Here is a 19472-nt window from a genome sequence, read left to right as displayed (position 1 = left end):
TCATTTAGTCATGTGATGGGTCACGCGACCGCCGCCGACATTACTAAATGACGTCATGGAAGGTCCTTTCACACCACCGCGAGACACCCGAGACCGGACGTAGCGGAGAAAAAAACAGGGGCCTTCAGAAGGTAAGTATAATGTTTTTTTTTTTTTTTTACCATTTTTAATCTTTTTGGTCACACTGTATAAATCCTTGCCGGTGGCATGGATTTATATAGTGTGACCAAGTTGTCAAGCACTTTCCAAGTGATGCTAAAATCGCTTGGAAAGCGCTGGTCAACCTGCATGCGGAAATGCATGTGAAGAACGCTTCACATCCGCATGTCCCTGGCAGGAAAACGCATGTACAATCCGCATGCGTTTTTTCTGCCAGGGAGATGCAGAAACGCTCAGGAAAAAATCCTGAGCATTTCTGCATCGTAACATGCCTTAAACGAGCCTCGTAACATGACTTCGGATAAAAGCCAAACCAGAATCTCAATTTTCAGACACTGTGTTTCGAGGTATTGCCCCTCATGAGTGCAAAGTGTGAGATCTGGTTTGGCTAGATGAGAGGCTCTAGACTGGGGACTGTGTTTACGCCCAGCAGGTTCAGGTGCCGTTGTTCTATTGCGCATTCACATGATTGGTGCTTTTCTTCAGCAGCCGCTTACAGGAGCATTGTTTTGGCCAGTCTGAAGACTTTGGAGTTGTGACTGATGTGTAATCTTTCTTCCACAGAGATGAAATTGGCTTAATTCCGTGTCCAGAAGCAAAATTTAATCGCAGCCCCATCGTACTGGTGGAAAATAAACTGGGAGTGGAGAGCTGGTGTATCAAGTTTCTGCTCCCTTATGTACACAACAAGCTCTTGCTATACCGGCAGAAGAAGCTGTGGCTTAATAGAGATGGTGAGTCTTTTTTTTTTTTTTTTAAATCTTCTGCAATCATACTTTTTTCTCCCAACATGAGGATGAATCTATTAATGGAGGTCTCCTTACACCTCATTAGTTGATACATTTATATTGAATTCACTTCCACTCTTTTCACCTGGACCATTCCCACTGATCCAAGTATCTACGTACTAAATAATCATACAGTAATTGTTTACGGAAACAAGTAAAATAGAAATAGTTAAAGTGAATCTGTCAGCGGGTTTTCGCTTTGTAATCTGAGAGCAGCATGATGTAGGGGCAGAGAGCCTGATTGCAACAATGTATCACTTACTGGATGCTTGGTGTTTTATCTGTTGTTCTATGTAGCAGTGGTCATATTGCTCACCCCGCCCACACCCCTGATTGGCAGCTTTCTTTGTACACTGTGCATTGTCAGCAAGCTGCCAATCACTGGTGGGGGCGGGGTTACACAGATTAGCTGGACTGGACTACACATGAGATTTAAGGCCCCGTCACACTTTAGCAATGCTGCAACGATCCCGACAACGATACGACCTGTCAGGGATCGTTGCTGCGTCGCTATGTGGTCGCTGGTGAGCTGTCAAACAGGCAGGCTCACCAGCGATCAGGGGAGCAGCGACATCGTGGAAAGAATCTTTCCACGATGTCCTGCTCCTGGTTACCAGCCTGCTGAAGCAGGAGCAGGCTGGTAACCATGATAAGCAGCGCGTTACTAGGGGCACACGCGCACCTAGTAACCTGTTGTTTATCATGGTTACCACTCTGCTACGGTGAGCGGGAGGTTACCGCTCACTTTAGCAGGCTCGTAACCATGATAAACAGCGGGTTACTAAGTGCGCGTGTGCCCCTAGTAACCCTATGTTTATCATGGTTACCAGCCTGATCGCTGCTCCCGCTGGTCACACACAGCGATGTGTGCTAACCAGCGGGAGGGCAACGACCAAAAAAAGGTCCAGGACATTCTGCAGCGATCAGCGACCTCACAGCAGGGGCCTGATCGCTGCAAAGTGTCACACATAGCGACATCGCTGGTGAGGTCGCTGTTGCGTCCCCAAAACCGTGACACAGCAGCGATCTCGCTATGTGAGACGGGGGCTTTAGCCAGGCAGTGATAATCTCGTACTGATAAAACACTGATTGGATTGAACCTACAAAACACTGCCTAGTAAGTGACACATATCTGAAATCAGGCTCTCTTGCTCTATATTACCGTGATTTCAGATTATATAGCAAAAACCTGCTGACAGATTTTCTTAATTAATAAACCTGTATAATCGTACATCAAAAATAGTTTTGCATGCGAGGTAAATGTAGGTAGGCACAAAGGATAACTACAAATCCTATACAATCAATGGGTGCACACAGAGCCAGTACAGAAGATGCAAAAATGAATCTTCTTTATTCTCTTATAGAAATGTACTCATAGGACAAGTTAAAAAGTGAGACACGCCGCATGAGGCATAATAATAGAGCAATAGTATTATCTCTGATTGATACATGTAATAATCGCGGATGTCACATGCCGCTTGATGCATCTTGGGGGCATATCCACATCCTACCAGAATCGTTACATGCGCCACTAAAGGCCCCGTCACACTTAGCGACGCTGCAACGATCCCGACAACGATACGACCTGTCAGGGATCGTTGCTGCGTCGCTATGTGGTCGCTGGTGAGCTGTCAAACAGGCAGGCTCACCAACAATCAGGGGAGCAGCGACATCGTGGAAAGAATCTTTCCACGATGTCCTGCTCCTGGTTACCAGCCTGCTGCTGAAGCAGGAGCAGGCTGGTAACCATGGTAAACATCGGGTTACTAGGGGCACATGCGCACCTAGTAACCCGTTGGTTATCATGGTTACCAGCCTGCTACAGTGAGCGGGAGGTTACCGCTCACTTTAGCAGGCTCATAACCATGATAAACAACGGGTTACTAGGTGCACGTGTGCCCCTAGTAACCCGATGTTTATCATGGTTACCAGCCTGATCGCTGCTCCCGCTGGTCACACACAGGGATGTGTGCTGACCAGCGGGAGGGCAACGACCAAAAAATGGTCCAGGACACTTTGCAGCGATCAGCGACCTCACAGCAGGGGCCTCATCGCTGCAAAGTGTCACACATAGCGACATCGCTGGTGAGGTCGCTGTTGCGTCACCAAAACCGTGACTCAGCAGCGATCTCGCTAGCGATCTCGCTATGTGAGACGGGGACTTTAGAGCCGGCTGCTGAGCAGGTATCCAGTCTCTGTTTTTATTGGTGAGAAAGCTTCTTAATAGAGACTCTTGGCCAATGTGACGCCAGTCCCTGAAGTATAAGCGTCAAAATGCTTGTTGGGGCTGGCATCGTGCTGGCAGGAGGCGAAGGAGTTTATAGGTAAGTACTAAGCATATGGTCCCTTTGCTTACTTCATATTGCGCACTTACACAATATGAGTTTTGTCCAGTCCCCCCTCTATCTGTGTATTATGAATCTCATTGTATATTTTCAGTTATGTATATTTGTGAGCCTTGTAACATATTACTCAGTCTGGACTTCCTCCCTCTTTTATATAATACTATTGATATTTTGTTATCCCTGCTGCTTGTGTCGCCATCCACTGGGTGACTCGCTTTTTAACCTGTTCTATGTGTATATGTCTGTATTTTCCTATATACTGGCTCAGTGTGCTGTGTGCCCTCTTTGTACAGGATTTATACTACCTAAATGTCACTTTTATTTGCTTTAACCCCTTTACCCCCCCCGAGGGTGGTTTGCACGTTAATGACCAGGCCAATTTTTACAATTCTGACCACTGTCACTTTATGTGGTAATTACTCTGGAACGCTTCAACGGATCCCACTGATTCTAAGATTGTTTTTTCGTGACATATTGCACTTCATGATTGTGGTAACATTTCTTCGATGTCACTTGCGTTTATTTGTGAAAAAATCGGAAATTTGGCGAAAATTTTGAAAACTTCGCAATTTTCAAAATTTTAATTTTTATGCCCTTAAATCAGAGAGATGTTACACAAAATAGTTAATAACTAACATTTCCCACATGTCTACTTTACATCAGCACAATTTTGGAACCAAAATATTTTTTTATTAGGAAGTTATAAGGGTTAAAAGTTGACCAGCGATTTCTCATTTTTACAACAAAATTGACAAAACCATTTTATTAGGAACCACATCATATTTGAAGTCACTTTGAGGGGTCTTTATGACAGAAAATACCCAAAAGCGACACCATTCTAAAAACTGCACCCCTCAAGGTGCTCAAAACCACATTCAAGAACTTTATTAACCCTTCAGGTGCTTCACAGGAATTTTTGGAATGTGGAAGAAAAAAATGAACTAACTTTAACTTTTTTCACAAAAATATTACTTTAGACACTCATTTTTTTATTTTCGCAGGGGTAACAGGAAAAAATGGACCCCAAAATTTGTTGTGCAATTTCCTCTGAGCATGCAGATACCCCATATGTGAGGAAAAACCACTGTTTGGGCGCACTGCAGGGTTCGGAAGGGAAGGAGCGCCATTTGACTTTTTGAATGTAAAATTTGCTTGAATAATTAGCTGACGCCATGTTGCGTTAGAAGAGCCCCTGATGTGCCTAAATAGTGGAAACCCCCCCACATGCGGGGATTGCTCGTGTATGGCAGGCAATCCCCGCAATGTTTTTTTGGCTGTATAACAGCTGCAAAACATTTGGAGCAGGGACTCAAGCACCCGCGATACTCGGTGCATACCCGAGCACCCGATGCAAACTCAAGTAGCGAGCACTTGTGCTCAACATTAGTCGCCATATCGTCGTCATTGTTTTTCTTTACTTCTGAAAAAATCCCAACCCCTAACCTTAGCCTAACCCTAGCCCTAAAGTTTATTTTTTACGCCGTTCCTCGTGCAGTATAAGTGATTAGATGACTTTATTCTTCGGGTCGGTGCAATTGCAGCGATGCCAGATTCATATCAGGTTTTTATGGTTGACAGCTGTCACACACTAAAAAACCCTTTTTTTTTGCATCGTCATATTTTGGGAGCTATAATTTTTCCATATTTTGGCCGACAGTCATGTGACAGCTTGTTTTTTGCGGGACAAGTTGACTTTTTTTATTGGTAGCATTTTCGGGCACGTGATCGCTTTCTATTCCGATTTTTGGAAGGCAGAATAAACAAAAACCAACAATTCAGGAATTTTTTTTTTTTTTTTTTTTGTCCTGCGTATGGTAAAATTGATAAGGCAGCTTTATTCTTCGGGTCAGTACTTTTACAGCGGTACCGCATTTATATATATATTTTTTTATGTTTTGGTGCTTTTACACAATAAAAACTATTCTTCTAGAAAAAAGAATTGTTTTTGCATCGCTTTAGTGTGAGAGCTATAACTTTTTTATTTTTTGGCCATTGGAGCTGTATGGCGGCTTGTTTTCTGCGGGACAAGATGACGTTTTCAGCGGTACCATTTTTATTTACATTCGTCTTTTTGATCTTGTTTTATTCCATTTTTTGTTTGGCGGTATGATGATAAAACTTTTTTTTTTTTTTGTTTTTTTTTATACAGTGTTCACTAAAGGGGTTAACCAGCAGGACAGTTTTATAGGTCAGGTCGTTCCGGATGCGGTGATACCAAATATGTGTGTTTTTTTTTTTTTTTTTTTTTTTTCCATAAGATTATTTATTTATGGGTACAATATATTATTATTTATTTATTTATTTTTTTTCTCTTTTTGACATTTTTATTACTTTTACACTTTGTCCCACTATGGGACTTTCACTTTTTGCAGCCTGATCGGCTGTATAGCACAGGAATGCAGCACCATCCCTGTGCTATGCAGCCTGTCAGCGCTGCACAGGGAGAAGTTACTTTGGTCGTGCACTGCGCATGACCAAAGCAACTTCCTGCCTCCTTGTGATCCGGATGTTGTCATGATGACATCGGGTCACCATGACAATATCCGGCTACGGACTCAGACACCGCGGGACGCCGGCAGAGAAGGTAAGTATCGCGCTTACCTCCTCTTGCCACCGGAATGCCTCGATCGATTTAGATCGCAGCATTTCGGGGGTTAATGTGTGGGACCGCTTCCTGCACATAGCACCGGGTGTCAGCTGTGACAATCAGCTGACATCTGGCGGCGATCTCGCCCGCACCGCTTGTGTGCGGGCGAAATTGCCAAGGCGTACTAATACGTATCAGGCCCATAAGGCCCAGGGCACAGATATGTATTAGTACGCCCTGGGCCTGAAAGGGGTTAATTGACATCTGCTAGAAGAAAAATTGTAGAAAGGCTATTTGTGTACATTGAAAATGTCAAAAATATTATGTTAGATTATGCATTACATTACTAATATTGCACTATTACAAAGGATTTTCTTGACGTGAAGGGACCAATACACATATACAAGTTGGCTGAACCCACAGACTATCTTGCTTGTATTGCTGGTATCCTGACTCTCCCTCTACTGCAGATATGGGGGAAGTAAGAAGGATCAGGCTAGTTGTATTATAACCTCAGTGTCTGGACACGCTCCTGACACCTTTGTCGCTGTGCGCCACGGCATTGGTTGCGGTTGGGCAGCAAAGACGTTTTTCGGTTGAACTCTAGTTCTGCTTGTGTTCCTCCTGCCAGTTTTCCTGTTTCTCTTCATTGAGCTCATTAGGCTGATGTAATTATTTCTCTGCTGGAGCTATTGCTGGTGCTATTCCCTCTTTAAACATCCAGCAGTCAGTCCCTGGCTGCCAGTTACAGTTTATACTATCTCTGGTGATGCCTGCTGTTCTCAACTGTGATTCTGGTGAATGTTCCTGCTTCAGACCTTAGCACTTTTACTGATCATTCTCCTGCCTGTCGACTTAGGCTCTATCCGTACCTCCTGGTTCTGACATGGCTACCTAACCATTCCTGCCAACAGCTCCACAGATTTTACCTAGGGTCTCCATGTAAATCCAGATCTTTGGGATCTGATAGGCTTTGCAATAGTTACTCTGACTGTCTGTGGAAGCCCTATTTAAAACTGCCAACTTACGACAGCAACAGAATGATATTAGCTGTTGACCAAATGTAAAAAAAAATATCTAAGCTATATGGCAAGGGTGCACAACATTTTTTGGGTCCAAGGGCCTCATTGACATACTGAACCAATCACAATGTCGGCAAAAAATGTAAAGGGGCACTTGCATGAATACATCACCAGAACCACCATCAGTACATTAATACATAATAAGAACGAAGTTTTAAGCGTTTGAGGAGGATTTGGAGAGATTCTGCTCTGCAGAAACTCGCCAAATCCTCCTCATAATGTCAGAATTCTAAGTTTTGAGGCTTTTTCTGTTTTAACATAGCTATGAAGCGTGTTTTGGATTGCTGTATGTGTACAAGATCAGAACCACCATCAGTACATGTATGCAGAGACAGAGCCAGCATCAGTACATGAATGCAGCGTCAGAACCGCCATCAGTATCTGAATGCAGCGTCAGAGCCGCCATCAGTATGTGAATGCTGCTCCAGAGCCACCCTCAGCATGTGAATGCTGCGCCAGAGCCACCCTCAGTACGTGAATAAATTACCAAACCTAATAGAGAAAACAATTGCAATGATAGTTTAGCTCCATATACAATTGTATCGCATGAACCTACGACTCCCAGTATGTCTTTAACAATGGTAAGGAGATGACGGGAGTTGTTACCAGCAGGGCTGTGAAGTCGGTAAGCCAAACTTCTGACTCACTCCTAAATTTCCCTGACTCCACAGCCCTGCCTCACTACTGAGCATGTGCATAAAGTGCAGCACAGATTTATCTCAATGAAATGCCTAAATCCTTAGATCAGGAATAGAACAGACATTTATAGGACATTTCATAACTTTCCCAAATTCTTATGAAAACATTTCATAAGAATATCCTGCATTGTACTACTGTACCCAATTTACTATATATTTTAGGAGTCGGTCCATTTTATACCGACTCCAACTCCACAACTCTGAGTCCTCAATTACTCTCCGACTCCACAGCACAGCCTCACTACTGAGTGTGTACATAAAGTGCAGCACAGATTCATCTCACTGCCTCACTACTGAGGGTGTACATAAAATGCAGCACAGATTCATCTCACTGCCTCACTACTGAGCATGTACATAAAGTGCAGCACAGATTCATCTCACTGCCTCACTACTGAGGGTGTACATAAAGTGCAGCACAGATTCATCTCACTACTGAGCGTGTACATAAAGTGCAGCACAGATTCATCTCACGGCCTCACTACTGAGCATGTACATAAAGTGCAGCACAGATTTATCTCACTGCCTCACTACTGAGCATGTACATAAAGTGCAGCACAGATTCATCTCACTGCCTCACTACTGAGCTTGTACATAAAGTGCAGCAGATTCATCTCACTGCCTCACTACTGAGCATGTACATAAAGTGCAGCACAGATTCATCTCACTACTGAGCGTGTACATAAAGTGCAGCACAGATTCATCTCACTGCCTCACTACTGAGCATGTACATAAAGTGCAGCACAGATTCATCTCGCTGCCTCACTACTGAGTGTGTACATAAAGTGCAGCACAGATTCATCTCACTGCCTCACTACTGAGCATGTACATAAAGTGCAGCACAGATTCATCTCAATGCCTCACTACTGAGCATGTACATAAAGTGCAGCACAGATTCATCTCACTGCCTCACTACTGAGCTTGTACATAAAGTGCAGCAGATTCATCTCACTGCCTCACTACTGAGCATGTACATAAAGTGCAGCACAGATTCATCTCACTACTGAGCATGTACATAAAGTGCAGCACAGATTCATCTCACTGCCTCACTACTGAGCATGTACATAAAGTGCAGCACAGATTCATCTCACTGCCTCACTACTGAGCATGTACATAAAGTGCAGCACAGATTCATCTCACTGCCTCACTACTGAGCATGTACATAAAGTGCAGCACAGATTCATCTCAATGCCTCACTGCTGAGCATGTACATAAAGTGCAGCACAGATTCATCTCACTACTGAGCATGTACATAAAGTGCAGCACAGATTCATCTCACGGCCTCACTACTGAGCATGTACATAAAGTGCAGCACAGATTCATCTCACTGCCTCACTACTGAGCATGTACATAAAGTGCAGCAGATTCATCTCACTGCCTCACTACTGAGCATGTACATAAAGTGCAGCACAGATTCATCTCACTACTGAGCATGTACATAAAGTGCAGCACAGATTCATCTCACTACTGAGCATGTACATAAAGTGCAGCACAGATTCATCTCACTGCCTCACTACTGAGCATGTACATAAAGTGCAGCACAGATTCATCTCAATGCCTCACTACTGAGCATGTACATAAAGTGCAGCACAGATTCATCTCACTGCCTCACTACTGAGCGTGTACATAAAGTGCAGCACAGATTCATCTCCACTAACAGCCGAGATCCTTAGATCAGGAACAGAACAGACATTTATAGAACATTTCATAACTTTTCCAAATTCTTATGAAAAAAATGTATAGCACATCCTGCATTGTACTACTGAACCCAATTTACTATATATTTTCAGAGTTGGTCCATTTTATACCGACTCCACAGCCCTGGTGACCAGCCATCATCAGACTGCGGACAATACAGGAACCACAGCACTGAGACGCAGACAGTATTACAAATAAACATTTATATCCAGGTACCCTCATAGATGACATTCTCTCTGATTGAAGTCGTTCCAATCCCTTTTGTCTCCATGTAGTCCGGACACCATGAAGAGATTTTACACCCAGAACTAGTCTCTTCAGATTTCCCTCTTCTCCGTCTTAAGCTGCACTTCCCAACACTGTGCCCCCAAAAATAAAAGTATCATTATACTGCCCCATAATTGCAAATATCTCCTATGCTGCGCCCCTGAACAAATAGTTGCTGTGCTTACTGCACAAAATATCCCTCCTGCCACCCACACTGCCCCTCTGCAAAATATCCCCTACACTACCCGCTGCATAAAGTACCACCCACACAATCTGCCTCTCACTATACTGTTCTCCCTTTCATAATTGTCCCCCATTATGTGCCCCCACATCCAAATAGGATAGGACATTTAATCTTTGGCTTCTTCATGGAGCACTAACTGTTTCCCGCTATCTCTGCGGCACTGAGGTGCCAGCAGCGGTGTCATTGGATCAAAGCTTGATGACCTGATCACTCCGCTGCACTTTGGGGTGGGGTATGATGGGAGCTCCTCTGCCCCAGTCCTGGCACTCAAGTGTTCAAATGTATTTTGTATCTAAAAGTGTCCCCTGACATGTGGCTCGCGGCTGTCCTCTGCGGCCACAGCAGTCAAGTGAAAGTTTTCTGTAAAACACAGTGATGGAGGAGGAACCAAGGAAAGACTCTAGTTGTGCTGCGGCTCCCTCCTCCTCTTTGCTTGTGATGTCATCTGTCTCATCTGCCTCCTTGTCCTATGTTGTTTCTGCACTGCTATTGTGCCGCTCGGTCGTGTTCTGTCATTAAGCTGCCTTGGTGGTATAGTTGTATTTTAAATGCTCCTACAATGCTCCCCAATTTTGAAAACAAACAAAAACCTGTAAATGTCTACACAGAGGGAATCTGTCGACATGATCCAGCACTCCAAACTGCTTAAATGGTCATGTTGCTCTCAGAAATGTGTCATCCACATCTTTTACTTATCCAATCTGTTGCTTCCCAACTAGTGATGGGTGGACCCGAGGATATTCGGGTCTGTTGGGTTCGGCCGAATTTAAGAAAAAAAAGTTTACCCAGATCTAATTCAAATGAATGGGGGGGCCCAAACATCTGGTGTTTTCCATGCTGTCATCTGTGTGACAGTGCGGTAAACACTGGCTCTGATCAATGGTAACCTTTTTGCGTTACTGCCAGTCAGAGCGCTGCGGTTCCCACGCTGTCACACAGATGACCGCGTGTGGGCCAGCAGCTCTGACCGGTGCTGAGAAGGTTACCGCCAGTCAGGCGTTGGCTGATGAGAGTACTACTTTCATCAGCGTACGCATTGTCTCACTTATAGCATCGAGAGCAGGCGAGGCTGATAAGTGTATTCACCAGCCGGTGCCTGTCCATAGTAATAGAATAGCCAGTGAGATAATTAGTGCAGTGTGTGTAGCTTACTGTGCATGTATTTATTGAATAAATAAAAGAAAAAAAATGATGTGGGGTCCCCTCTATTCTTGATAACCAGCGCAGGTAATGCAGACAGCTGAGGGCTGGTATTCTCAGATTGGCATCGGGCCATGAATATTGTCCCTCCCCAGCCTAAAAATAGCAGCCCGCAGCCGCCCCAGAGAAGGCGCATGCACTAGGTGTGCCAATTCTGGCGCTTTGCCCCGCTCTTCCCACTTGCCCTGGTGCGGTGGCAAGTGGGGTAATAGTTTTGGGGTTAATGTCAGCTGTTTTATGTCTGCTGACATCAAGCCCAGAGGTTAGTAATGAAGAGGCGTCTATCTGACACCCCCATTACTAACCCCGTAATCAAAAGTAAGAAAGACACACCCAGAAAAAAGTCCTTTTAATTGAAAATAACACTTTTACCCATTTATTAACCCCTTTCTGACATTGTGCATAATAATATGTCCCCGTGCCCTGGACCTTATGGACCAGGTACGTATTATTACGTTTCGGCGATTGCATCCGCACTCAGGCTGTGCGGGCGCGATCCCGCCGGGTTCAGCTGATTCAAACAGCTGACACCCGGCACTCCGTGCCAGGAGCGGTGCCCGCACCGCTCCTGGCACTTAAACCCCCTAAATGCTGCAATCACAGCATTTAGTGAGCGAGCAGAGGGACAAAAGCCCCTCTGCTCCTGGATCGGAGACCCTGCGCAGTCATGGCAGTGTTCCGATCGTTGCCACGGTGACCCGTTGTCATGATGACATCCAGGTTACCATTCACCAACAAGTTAGTTTGATCATGCACTAACTTGTGTCTGCATCACGGACAGTTATGAGTTATAGCAGTGATCCTGCACTACTATACCTTATAACTGCGATCAGCGTGCTAAAAGTGAAAGTCCCATAGTGGGAATAAGTTTTAAAAAAAAAAAAAAATTACAAAAATATTTCAAAAAATTATAAATATATAATTTGTACCCATAAATAAATATTATTATAAATAAAAGTACATATATTTTGTATCACTGCGTCCGGAACGACCTGACTTATAAAACTGTTCCGCTAGTTTAACCCTTTTAGTGAACACCTTTAAAAAAAAAAAAAAAAAAAGAGGGGAAAAAAATATGTTTTATCATCATACCGCCAAACAAAAAGTGGAATAAAACGCGATCAAAAACACAAATGTAAAAAAAAAAAATGGTACTGCTGAAAACGTCATCTTCTCCCGCAAAAAACAAGCCGCCATACAAGCCCATCAGCCAAAAAAAGTTATAGCTCTCAGAATAAAGCAATGCAAAAAAAAATAATTTTTTCTATAAAATAGTTTTTGTGTAAAAACGCCAAAACATAAAAAAAAGTATAAATATAGTATTGGTGTAAAACGTACTGACCCGAAGAATAAAGCTGCCTTATTAATTTTACCACACGCGGAACGGCATAAAAAAAAAATCCTGAATTGTTGTTTTTTGTTTATTCTGCCTCCCTAAAATTGGAATAGAAAGCGATCAAAAAATGTCACGTGCCTGAAAATGGTACCAATAAAAACATCCATCAACTTGTCCTGCAAAAAACAAGTCCTTACATGACAGTTGGCCAAAATATGGAAAAATTATAGCTCTCAAATTATTGCGATGAAAAAACCTAGTCTTTGCAAAAAACACCAACACGTTTTTAGTGTGTGACAGCACACATAAAAACCCAATATAAATCTGACATCACTGTAATCGCACCAACCCGAAGAATAAAGTCGTCTAATCACTTATACCTCATGAGGAATGGCGTATAAGAAAAATAAAACCAATTCTTCACCTGCTGCTGATTTGTTCATTCTGCCCCCAAAGATTGCACTATAGTTCAGCTCACATTTATCCTGCACTGAGCGATTACACCGGGGTTTCTGTGTAAATCTCTGAAATACGTGATTCAGATGGAACCCCCAGTGGAAGATTCCCTGTAATGAGGCAATGGAGGCACCGTGGACGCTGTCTGGCCTGTGATCCAGAGGTGTCCGTCTTTTTATTTGGCGTGCATAAAAGTGCCGTCGGCAACCGTTTTGTGAGCCTCTGAAAAAAAAAAAGGACACCGCCAGACGGAGTCCAAAGTAAGGCCAGTTTCACACATCCTGATATTTATGGTACCAGAGATGTCCGTGGGCCGCATCAGGAATATACGCACCGGCGCCTGGGAATGAGCGGTACAGTTAGCCCTGTTCCCAAGTTCCTCATCATTGTCCCCTGCCGGCGCTGCAATCAGCGCGAGTAAGGGACAATGCTGAGAGTAGTATTCTGCTCCCGCTGTGTCATGGCGTAAAAATAAGAATAAAATTTAAAAAAATGATTATACTCACCTGTACGAAGATGTCCCCCGCTGTAACCCATCTGACTGCTCACACCGAGGAGCCGGGGAGAATGACTCACTCCAGCGGGCGTTGGCGGTGAATACCAACCCCCAGCTGTATGCTTTAGCTTGGATGGTTATCAAAAATGGATGGGGGGGGCACAACTTTTTTTAAATTATTTATTTAAATAAAAAAGGCATGGGGCCCCTCTATTTTTGATAACCAGCCAAGACAAAGCTGACAGCTAGGGCTTGCAGCCTGCATCTCTCAGCTTTAACTTTACTGGTTATCAAGAATAGAGGGGACCGCACGTGTGTTTTTTTTTATTTATTTATTTTTTTTTTTATATATATACACAGTGTGCTGGCCAATCACAGCCATGACAAGTATTGGGTCGGAAGTGCCCACATTGGAAAGCTTCTTGATTGGCTGCCCTGCAGCCTTTCAACAAACTTTGTTTTGGCTACCGAATCCGAACAGCAATACTAACTTCCGGGAGAAGTGCATGTTTGGGGTCGGTGCACGGAGACTAGGTGTCCGGTACGGACCCTGAACTTTACCGTTTGGGTTCACCCATTCCTATTCCTGACTGAAAAATTGCTGTTTTCATTCATATGTAAGTGAGACCTCAAGGGTGGTCAGACAATCCTGTCTGTGTGCGCTGTGAGGATTCACAAGTCTGCAGTCACATAGCGTGAAATTTTTATTTCAAGCAGATCAATAGGGTCAGCGTGCTATAATACTTTTGGTTTATGCAGTTTTACAATATTTTGTCAGTACCACGTTACCTCTGTGACTTATTACTCTCTGCCTATAGCAAAATCATTATTAAGGCAAGGAATGATTCCAGACAGTAATATGTTAAGAAATAGAAGTTTTAAAGGGGTTTTACCTCTAAATATACTGAATAAATGATAAATGTACGACCACAGGGGGGAGATGGGGCATGACTAATTTATAAGCTACATTGATTCACGTTAAACTTTGATGGAAAAAATATGTGTGTGTTTAATTGGTTGGTAGAAGTTTAGGTGAACATCAGTGTGTTTTTTTTTTTTCTTTAAAATAAAGATGCAAATTTTCTCCTGTCTTGAATCTTAACAAGCCAGAAAAGCTTCATTAATCTTAAACGAATTTAACGATACCCTGAATGTGTGTGGATCATTAAACCATCTGCCTGAAATGTATGACAAATTAAGGCCACTTTGCATTAATGTACTGGGTTCTGTTTGAAAAGTTTGTGTTTGTCTTTTTCATAATTTAATGTTTATTGGGGTCAGGGTTCTGGTTTTCTCATGCAGAACTTGAAATTTTCTGAGTTAAATGATGCTGCTGAGTTGACCATTAATAAGGGCGCTTAAAGGGTTGGTTCCATCGTTAATGGCCATAAATTCCAGTGATGGACCCACCTCTGGGACATAAACCTACCTCTAGATTCGGCATCCCTGATCACTGTTTTGTGGCTTCTGTGAATGTAGAGTTGGCCACACATGCCCAGCTCACTTCATTCATTTCTGTTGAAGATCTGAAAACAGCTGATTTATCGGACTTTCATGGGATTGCTATAGGCTATGTCATAAATATTTAACATGAGAAAAGTCCTTCAAAGAGGTTGTGCACCAATTTGAGCTTGATGACCTGTTTTTAGGATAGGTTATCAATATATGATTGGTGGGGTACGACATCTGGAAATCCCACGTTCTGCTGTTATCCGTTTAGTGGGTTTCCCGATGTGCGCTGTAAACTGTCTATGGACCTGTTACAGCACAGTTCCATACACTTTTTAGTTGCCATTCCAGGGTACTTGAGCTCAGTTCCCATTCGATAGAAATGGTGACAATTATCAAACTAGTGGAGAACCCCTTTAAGGTATACAGCTTATAAATTGAGCACAGTAATAAAATGGTTGTCAGTAAGCATATCATGGAGGAATTTTCACCAAATTTTTCATGTTGAATTGGATGCACAATGTAATAGTGGCTGCATAGCAGAATAGGAGTTTTCACTGGGTTTGTATGCAAATTACCCATCTTCAGAGAAAAAGAGGACTTAAACTCTATAGCACCACCTATTGGAAGCAGCAATCCTACAAGTCACAATCAACCCTTTAAAGGGAATCTGTCACCCCCCCCCCCCCCCGTCACGCCGGGCGATATCAGACCTCTACTGTGGGCATACAGGGTATAGAAAAGTAAATCTATACATACTTGTATTGCCCATAGTAGAGGTCTGATTGCAGAGGAAAGAGCTTTAATCGATTCTATTTTGTACAGGCTTGGCGTCCGGGGGATGCCAAGCAATCCCCGCCTATGTGCTTATTATTCCCCAAATCCCCACCTCTCTGCTTAATTATCATATCCCCCTTCCCCTGCACGTCGCAGGGCCCTGTGACGTGCACTGTGCTCCCTGACTTCCCTGGCATGCGCAAATCGCCGCTCACATAGAGCGCGCTGTGCTTCATCCCGGCCCCGTCTCTCCGTGCTCTGTGCCGCAGGTTTCTATTGCACTGGCGTTGGTGGGGGGGGTAACTGTCACTTCCTGGCGCCTGCACAATAGAAACCTGCAGCGCAGTGCACAGGTAGACAGGGCCGGGATGAAGCAAAGCTTGCTCTGTGAGCGGCGCTTTGCCAATGCCCGGAAGTCAGGGAGCACAGTGCACGTTACAGGGCCCTGTGACATGCAGGGGAGGGGGGGGGATATGATAATTAAGCAGAGAGGTGGGGATTTGGGGGAATAATAAGCACACAGGTGGGGATTGCTTAGCATCTTCCGGACGCCAAGCCTGTGGAAAAAAAAATTGATTTTCTCTGCATTCAGACCTCTACTTTGGGCCATACAGGTGGTACAGATTTACTTTTCTATACCCTGTATGGCCATAGTAGAGGTCTGATATCTCCCAAGGGGTGACAGATTCCCGTTAACCCTTTATGTTTTTCTCTGAAGAGGCAATTTGCACATTAAATTTCCCAGAGGAGCATTGCATTGCGAATAAGCCTCCTTACCTTGACGTGCCAGAGCCGGTGTGTCACTCTCCATAAGGAGAAACGTTACCCCTTAGACCTCAGTCCAGAGCCTCTCATGCAGCCAAATCAGTTCTCATACTTTGCACTGAGGAGGGCCAACAGCACGAAACACCGTGTCTGCAAGCTGAGATTCTGATTTGGCTTTTATCCTAAGTCTTATTGCACGACTCGTTAAAGGGTTGATTGTGACTTGTGGGATTGCTGCTTCCAATAGGTGGCACTATAGAGTACAAGTCCTCTTTTTCTCTGAAGAGGCAATTTGCATATTACCATTGCACGGCAGTATGTCATTATCCACTGGTTTTGTGTATTTCTTTATCCCTGAATTATGCTGACCAATCATAAACAAGCAGCAACATTCAAAGGAAAGAAGATCACACCCTCACCATAGCTTAGAGCAGGGATATCCATGTGAGATGTGCAATGATACAGCCCTAACATCCTGGTGTAACCTGCAAGATTATAAAGCACAGATGACTAACACCTTTCAGATAAGGTGTCTATGGGGAATGGGGCACCACAGCTGAGCTGTGTCACATTACCAACTTTTCTATCCGCTTTCCTAGCACTGTAACCCTTGCTGTACTGCCACTCCCCGACACTGTTTTGTCCGGAGATGTGTCAGTAATCACCTTTATGTCTGTTGTGCTTGACTTGTAGTCTGTCTGCAGTGAGACCTGGCTATCATTACATCTCACACAGGAGTAGTCTAAAACAGACTGCTCTTGTGTGAAATATTGACAGCCCTGATCTCTCTGCAAAGCAAGTACAAGTTGCCTGGACACAGCAGACATGAGTGTGATTTTACTAGTGATGGGTGAGCACTAAAATGCTCGGGTGCTGGTTGCTCTGGTCGAGCAAATTGGAATACTCGGGTGCTCAACCCAAGCAAAGAGCCCAATGTAAGTCTATGGGAAACTCGAGCATTTTTCAGATGACTCCCCCCGGTGGTCTGCAGAGGGCCTAAAAATTGCCCAAATCGATGGGAACAGTGCTCAAATTACATGGGAACAGCACGGGGAAAACCCCTGGAAGCATTTCTGACTCCCAGGTCACTGCTGTGAACAACGTTGTCAGAGGTATTACGCCACTTTTATGGACTCACAATAAAACATACAAAAACGAAACCAAAATGGATTTTCCTGGGAAATATGTTAAGGAACATCCTTTCCAGGATAATGATTTGTATATAAGGCAAAATAAATATACAAAAACACCTTGGGCTATGTTCACACGTAGCGTTTTTGATGCGTTTTTGCACTTTTGCATTGCTTTCAACCAAGACAAATGCATTCACTGGGAAATGTCATTTTAACATTTTACAACCTTATCTGGCCATGTGGTGTGTGACACATCATCAGACATATCCTGCTTCATTTATGATGGAGGGACTCTTAAAGTCATAACTCTTATTTTTATAGGGCCATCAGGTGGCCCTTACTATTCTTAAAGGGCCAGCAGTCTGCCCTCGCTATTGTTAGAGCGCTGTCAGCCGGCTTTGTTGTTCCTATTATTAACGAGTGGGTCTCCTATACTGTTATTGCGTATGCAGTGACTGCAAGGGCTGGAAAAAATTTGGAGGCACTCCAATGTCCCTTGGAAGAGACATAGAGGTCGGAGAACCTCCTAAAAACAATGTTCCCATTATTAGCAAGTGGGTCTCCCATAGTGTTTGCCTATGCAGTGAATGCAAAAGCTGCCAAAAATTTGTAGGCACTCCAATGCCCCTTGCAAGACACTTAGAGAAACCGTTGAACCACGAGGTTAAGCACATGGGCCAGGCATGGTACGTGTGTGAGCTCGCCTCGCCTCAGATCCGCCACCAGGTTCCGGCCATTGTCACACACGACCATGCCTGGCTGTAGGTTCAGCGGTGTCAGCCACAGATCTGCCTGCTCTTTCAGAGCTGTCCATCCACAACTCTTCAGCGTTGTACGGTTTGTCACCTAAGCATATTAGCTTCAGCACAGCCTGTTGCGGCTTGGCCGAGGCAGTGCTTCCAGGTTGCGACTGATGTCATTTCAAGAGATGCATGCTGATGAGGAGGAGCAGAAGCTGTAGAATGCGGGGGAACCCTGATTGACCCAGGGCCGGCAATCCTTGGCGTCGGGAGGACGTGTTTCGTCCCAAGGTCCGACTGGGTCCCGGCTTCCACTATGATAACGCAGTGTGCCGTCAGCGAGATGTATCGTCCCTGCCCACAAGCACTTGTCCAAGTGTCTGTGGTTAGGTGGACTTTCCCAGTAACTGCGTTGTTGATGGCACAGCTAATGTTGTGGGACACGTGCTCGTGTAATGCGGGGACGGCACACCGGGAGAAATGGTGACGGCTGGGGACAGAGTACCGAGGGACGGCTGCCGCCATCAGGTTGCGGAAAGCTTCCGTCTCCACGTGGCTAAAAGGCAACTTTTCGAGCGCAAGCAGTCGCGAAATGTGTGAATTTAGTATTGTGGCCAGTGGGGTGTTGGATGCGTATTTGCTCTTGCGTTCCAAGGACTGGGGTAGGGACAACTGAACGCTGCGCTGGGACGTGGACGTGCTTGCTGATGGTGCTAGTTGAGAGTGTGCAATGACAGGTGCAGGGCAGGAGGCATCTTCGCATGCGCCATGGACAGAGGATTGGCTTGCACATACAACAGCGTAAGAAGCAGTGGTGCCACCCGGAGACACTGTTCCTGGACCCTGGGGCTCTGCCCACAAAGTCGGGTGCTTTGCTGCCATGTGCCTGATCATGCTGGTGGTGGTCAGGCTGGTAGTTTTGCTACCCCTGCTGATTCTGGCCTGGCAGGTGGTGCAAATGGCCTTTTTGGGGTTATCGACAGTCTTTTTAAAAAACAACCAGACTCGGGAAGACCTAACAGTTGTACTGGCAACTACCGTCATGTTGATGTTATGGGCAACGGTTGCCCGCCTTCTGTCTGCGGCCACCACACTGCTTCTTCCTGCCTGTTGTGGTGCTACGCCTCCCTCCCCCTGTGTGCTGCTGTCCTCGCTCTGCATGTCCCCCTGCCAGGTTGGATCAGTTACTATATCATCCACCACCTCGTCTTCCACTTCCGCACCCTGGTCCTCCTCCTGACTTTCTGGCAATTGT

At 44.6% G+C, this 19472-nt stretch overlaps 1 protein-coding gene across 1 annotated transcript in view; it reads left to right on the top strand.

Moving 5' to 3' along the window:
• Positions 1-19472, top strand: part of PTAR1 (protein prenyltransferase alpha subunit repeat containing 1) — a 75301-nt gene that overhangs the window by 8362 nt on the left and 47467 nt on the right. Inside the window, exon 2 of the mRNA XM_073670170.1 lies at positions 724-893. Coding sequence (XP_073526271.1) covers positions 724-893 — 170 coding nt within the window. The remainder of the gene's footprint in view (positions 1-723; positions 894-19472) is intronic.

This window comes from Phyllobates terribilis, unplaced genomic scaffold (genome assembly GCF_046119375.1).
Source record: "Phyllobates terribilis strain yellow unplaced genomic scaffold, ASM4611937v1 Scaffold_1__5_contigs__length_1240528914, whole genome shotgun sequence".
Lineage (NCBI taxonomy): Eukaryota > Metazoa > Chordata > Amphibia > Anura > Dendrobatidae > Phyllobates > Phyllobates terribilis.
Note: the sequence above shows the minus strand (reverse complement) of the source record. Positions and strands in the feature narration are given on the sequence as shown.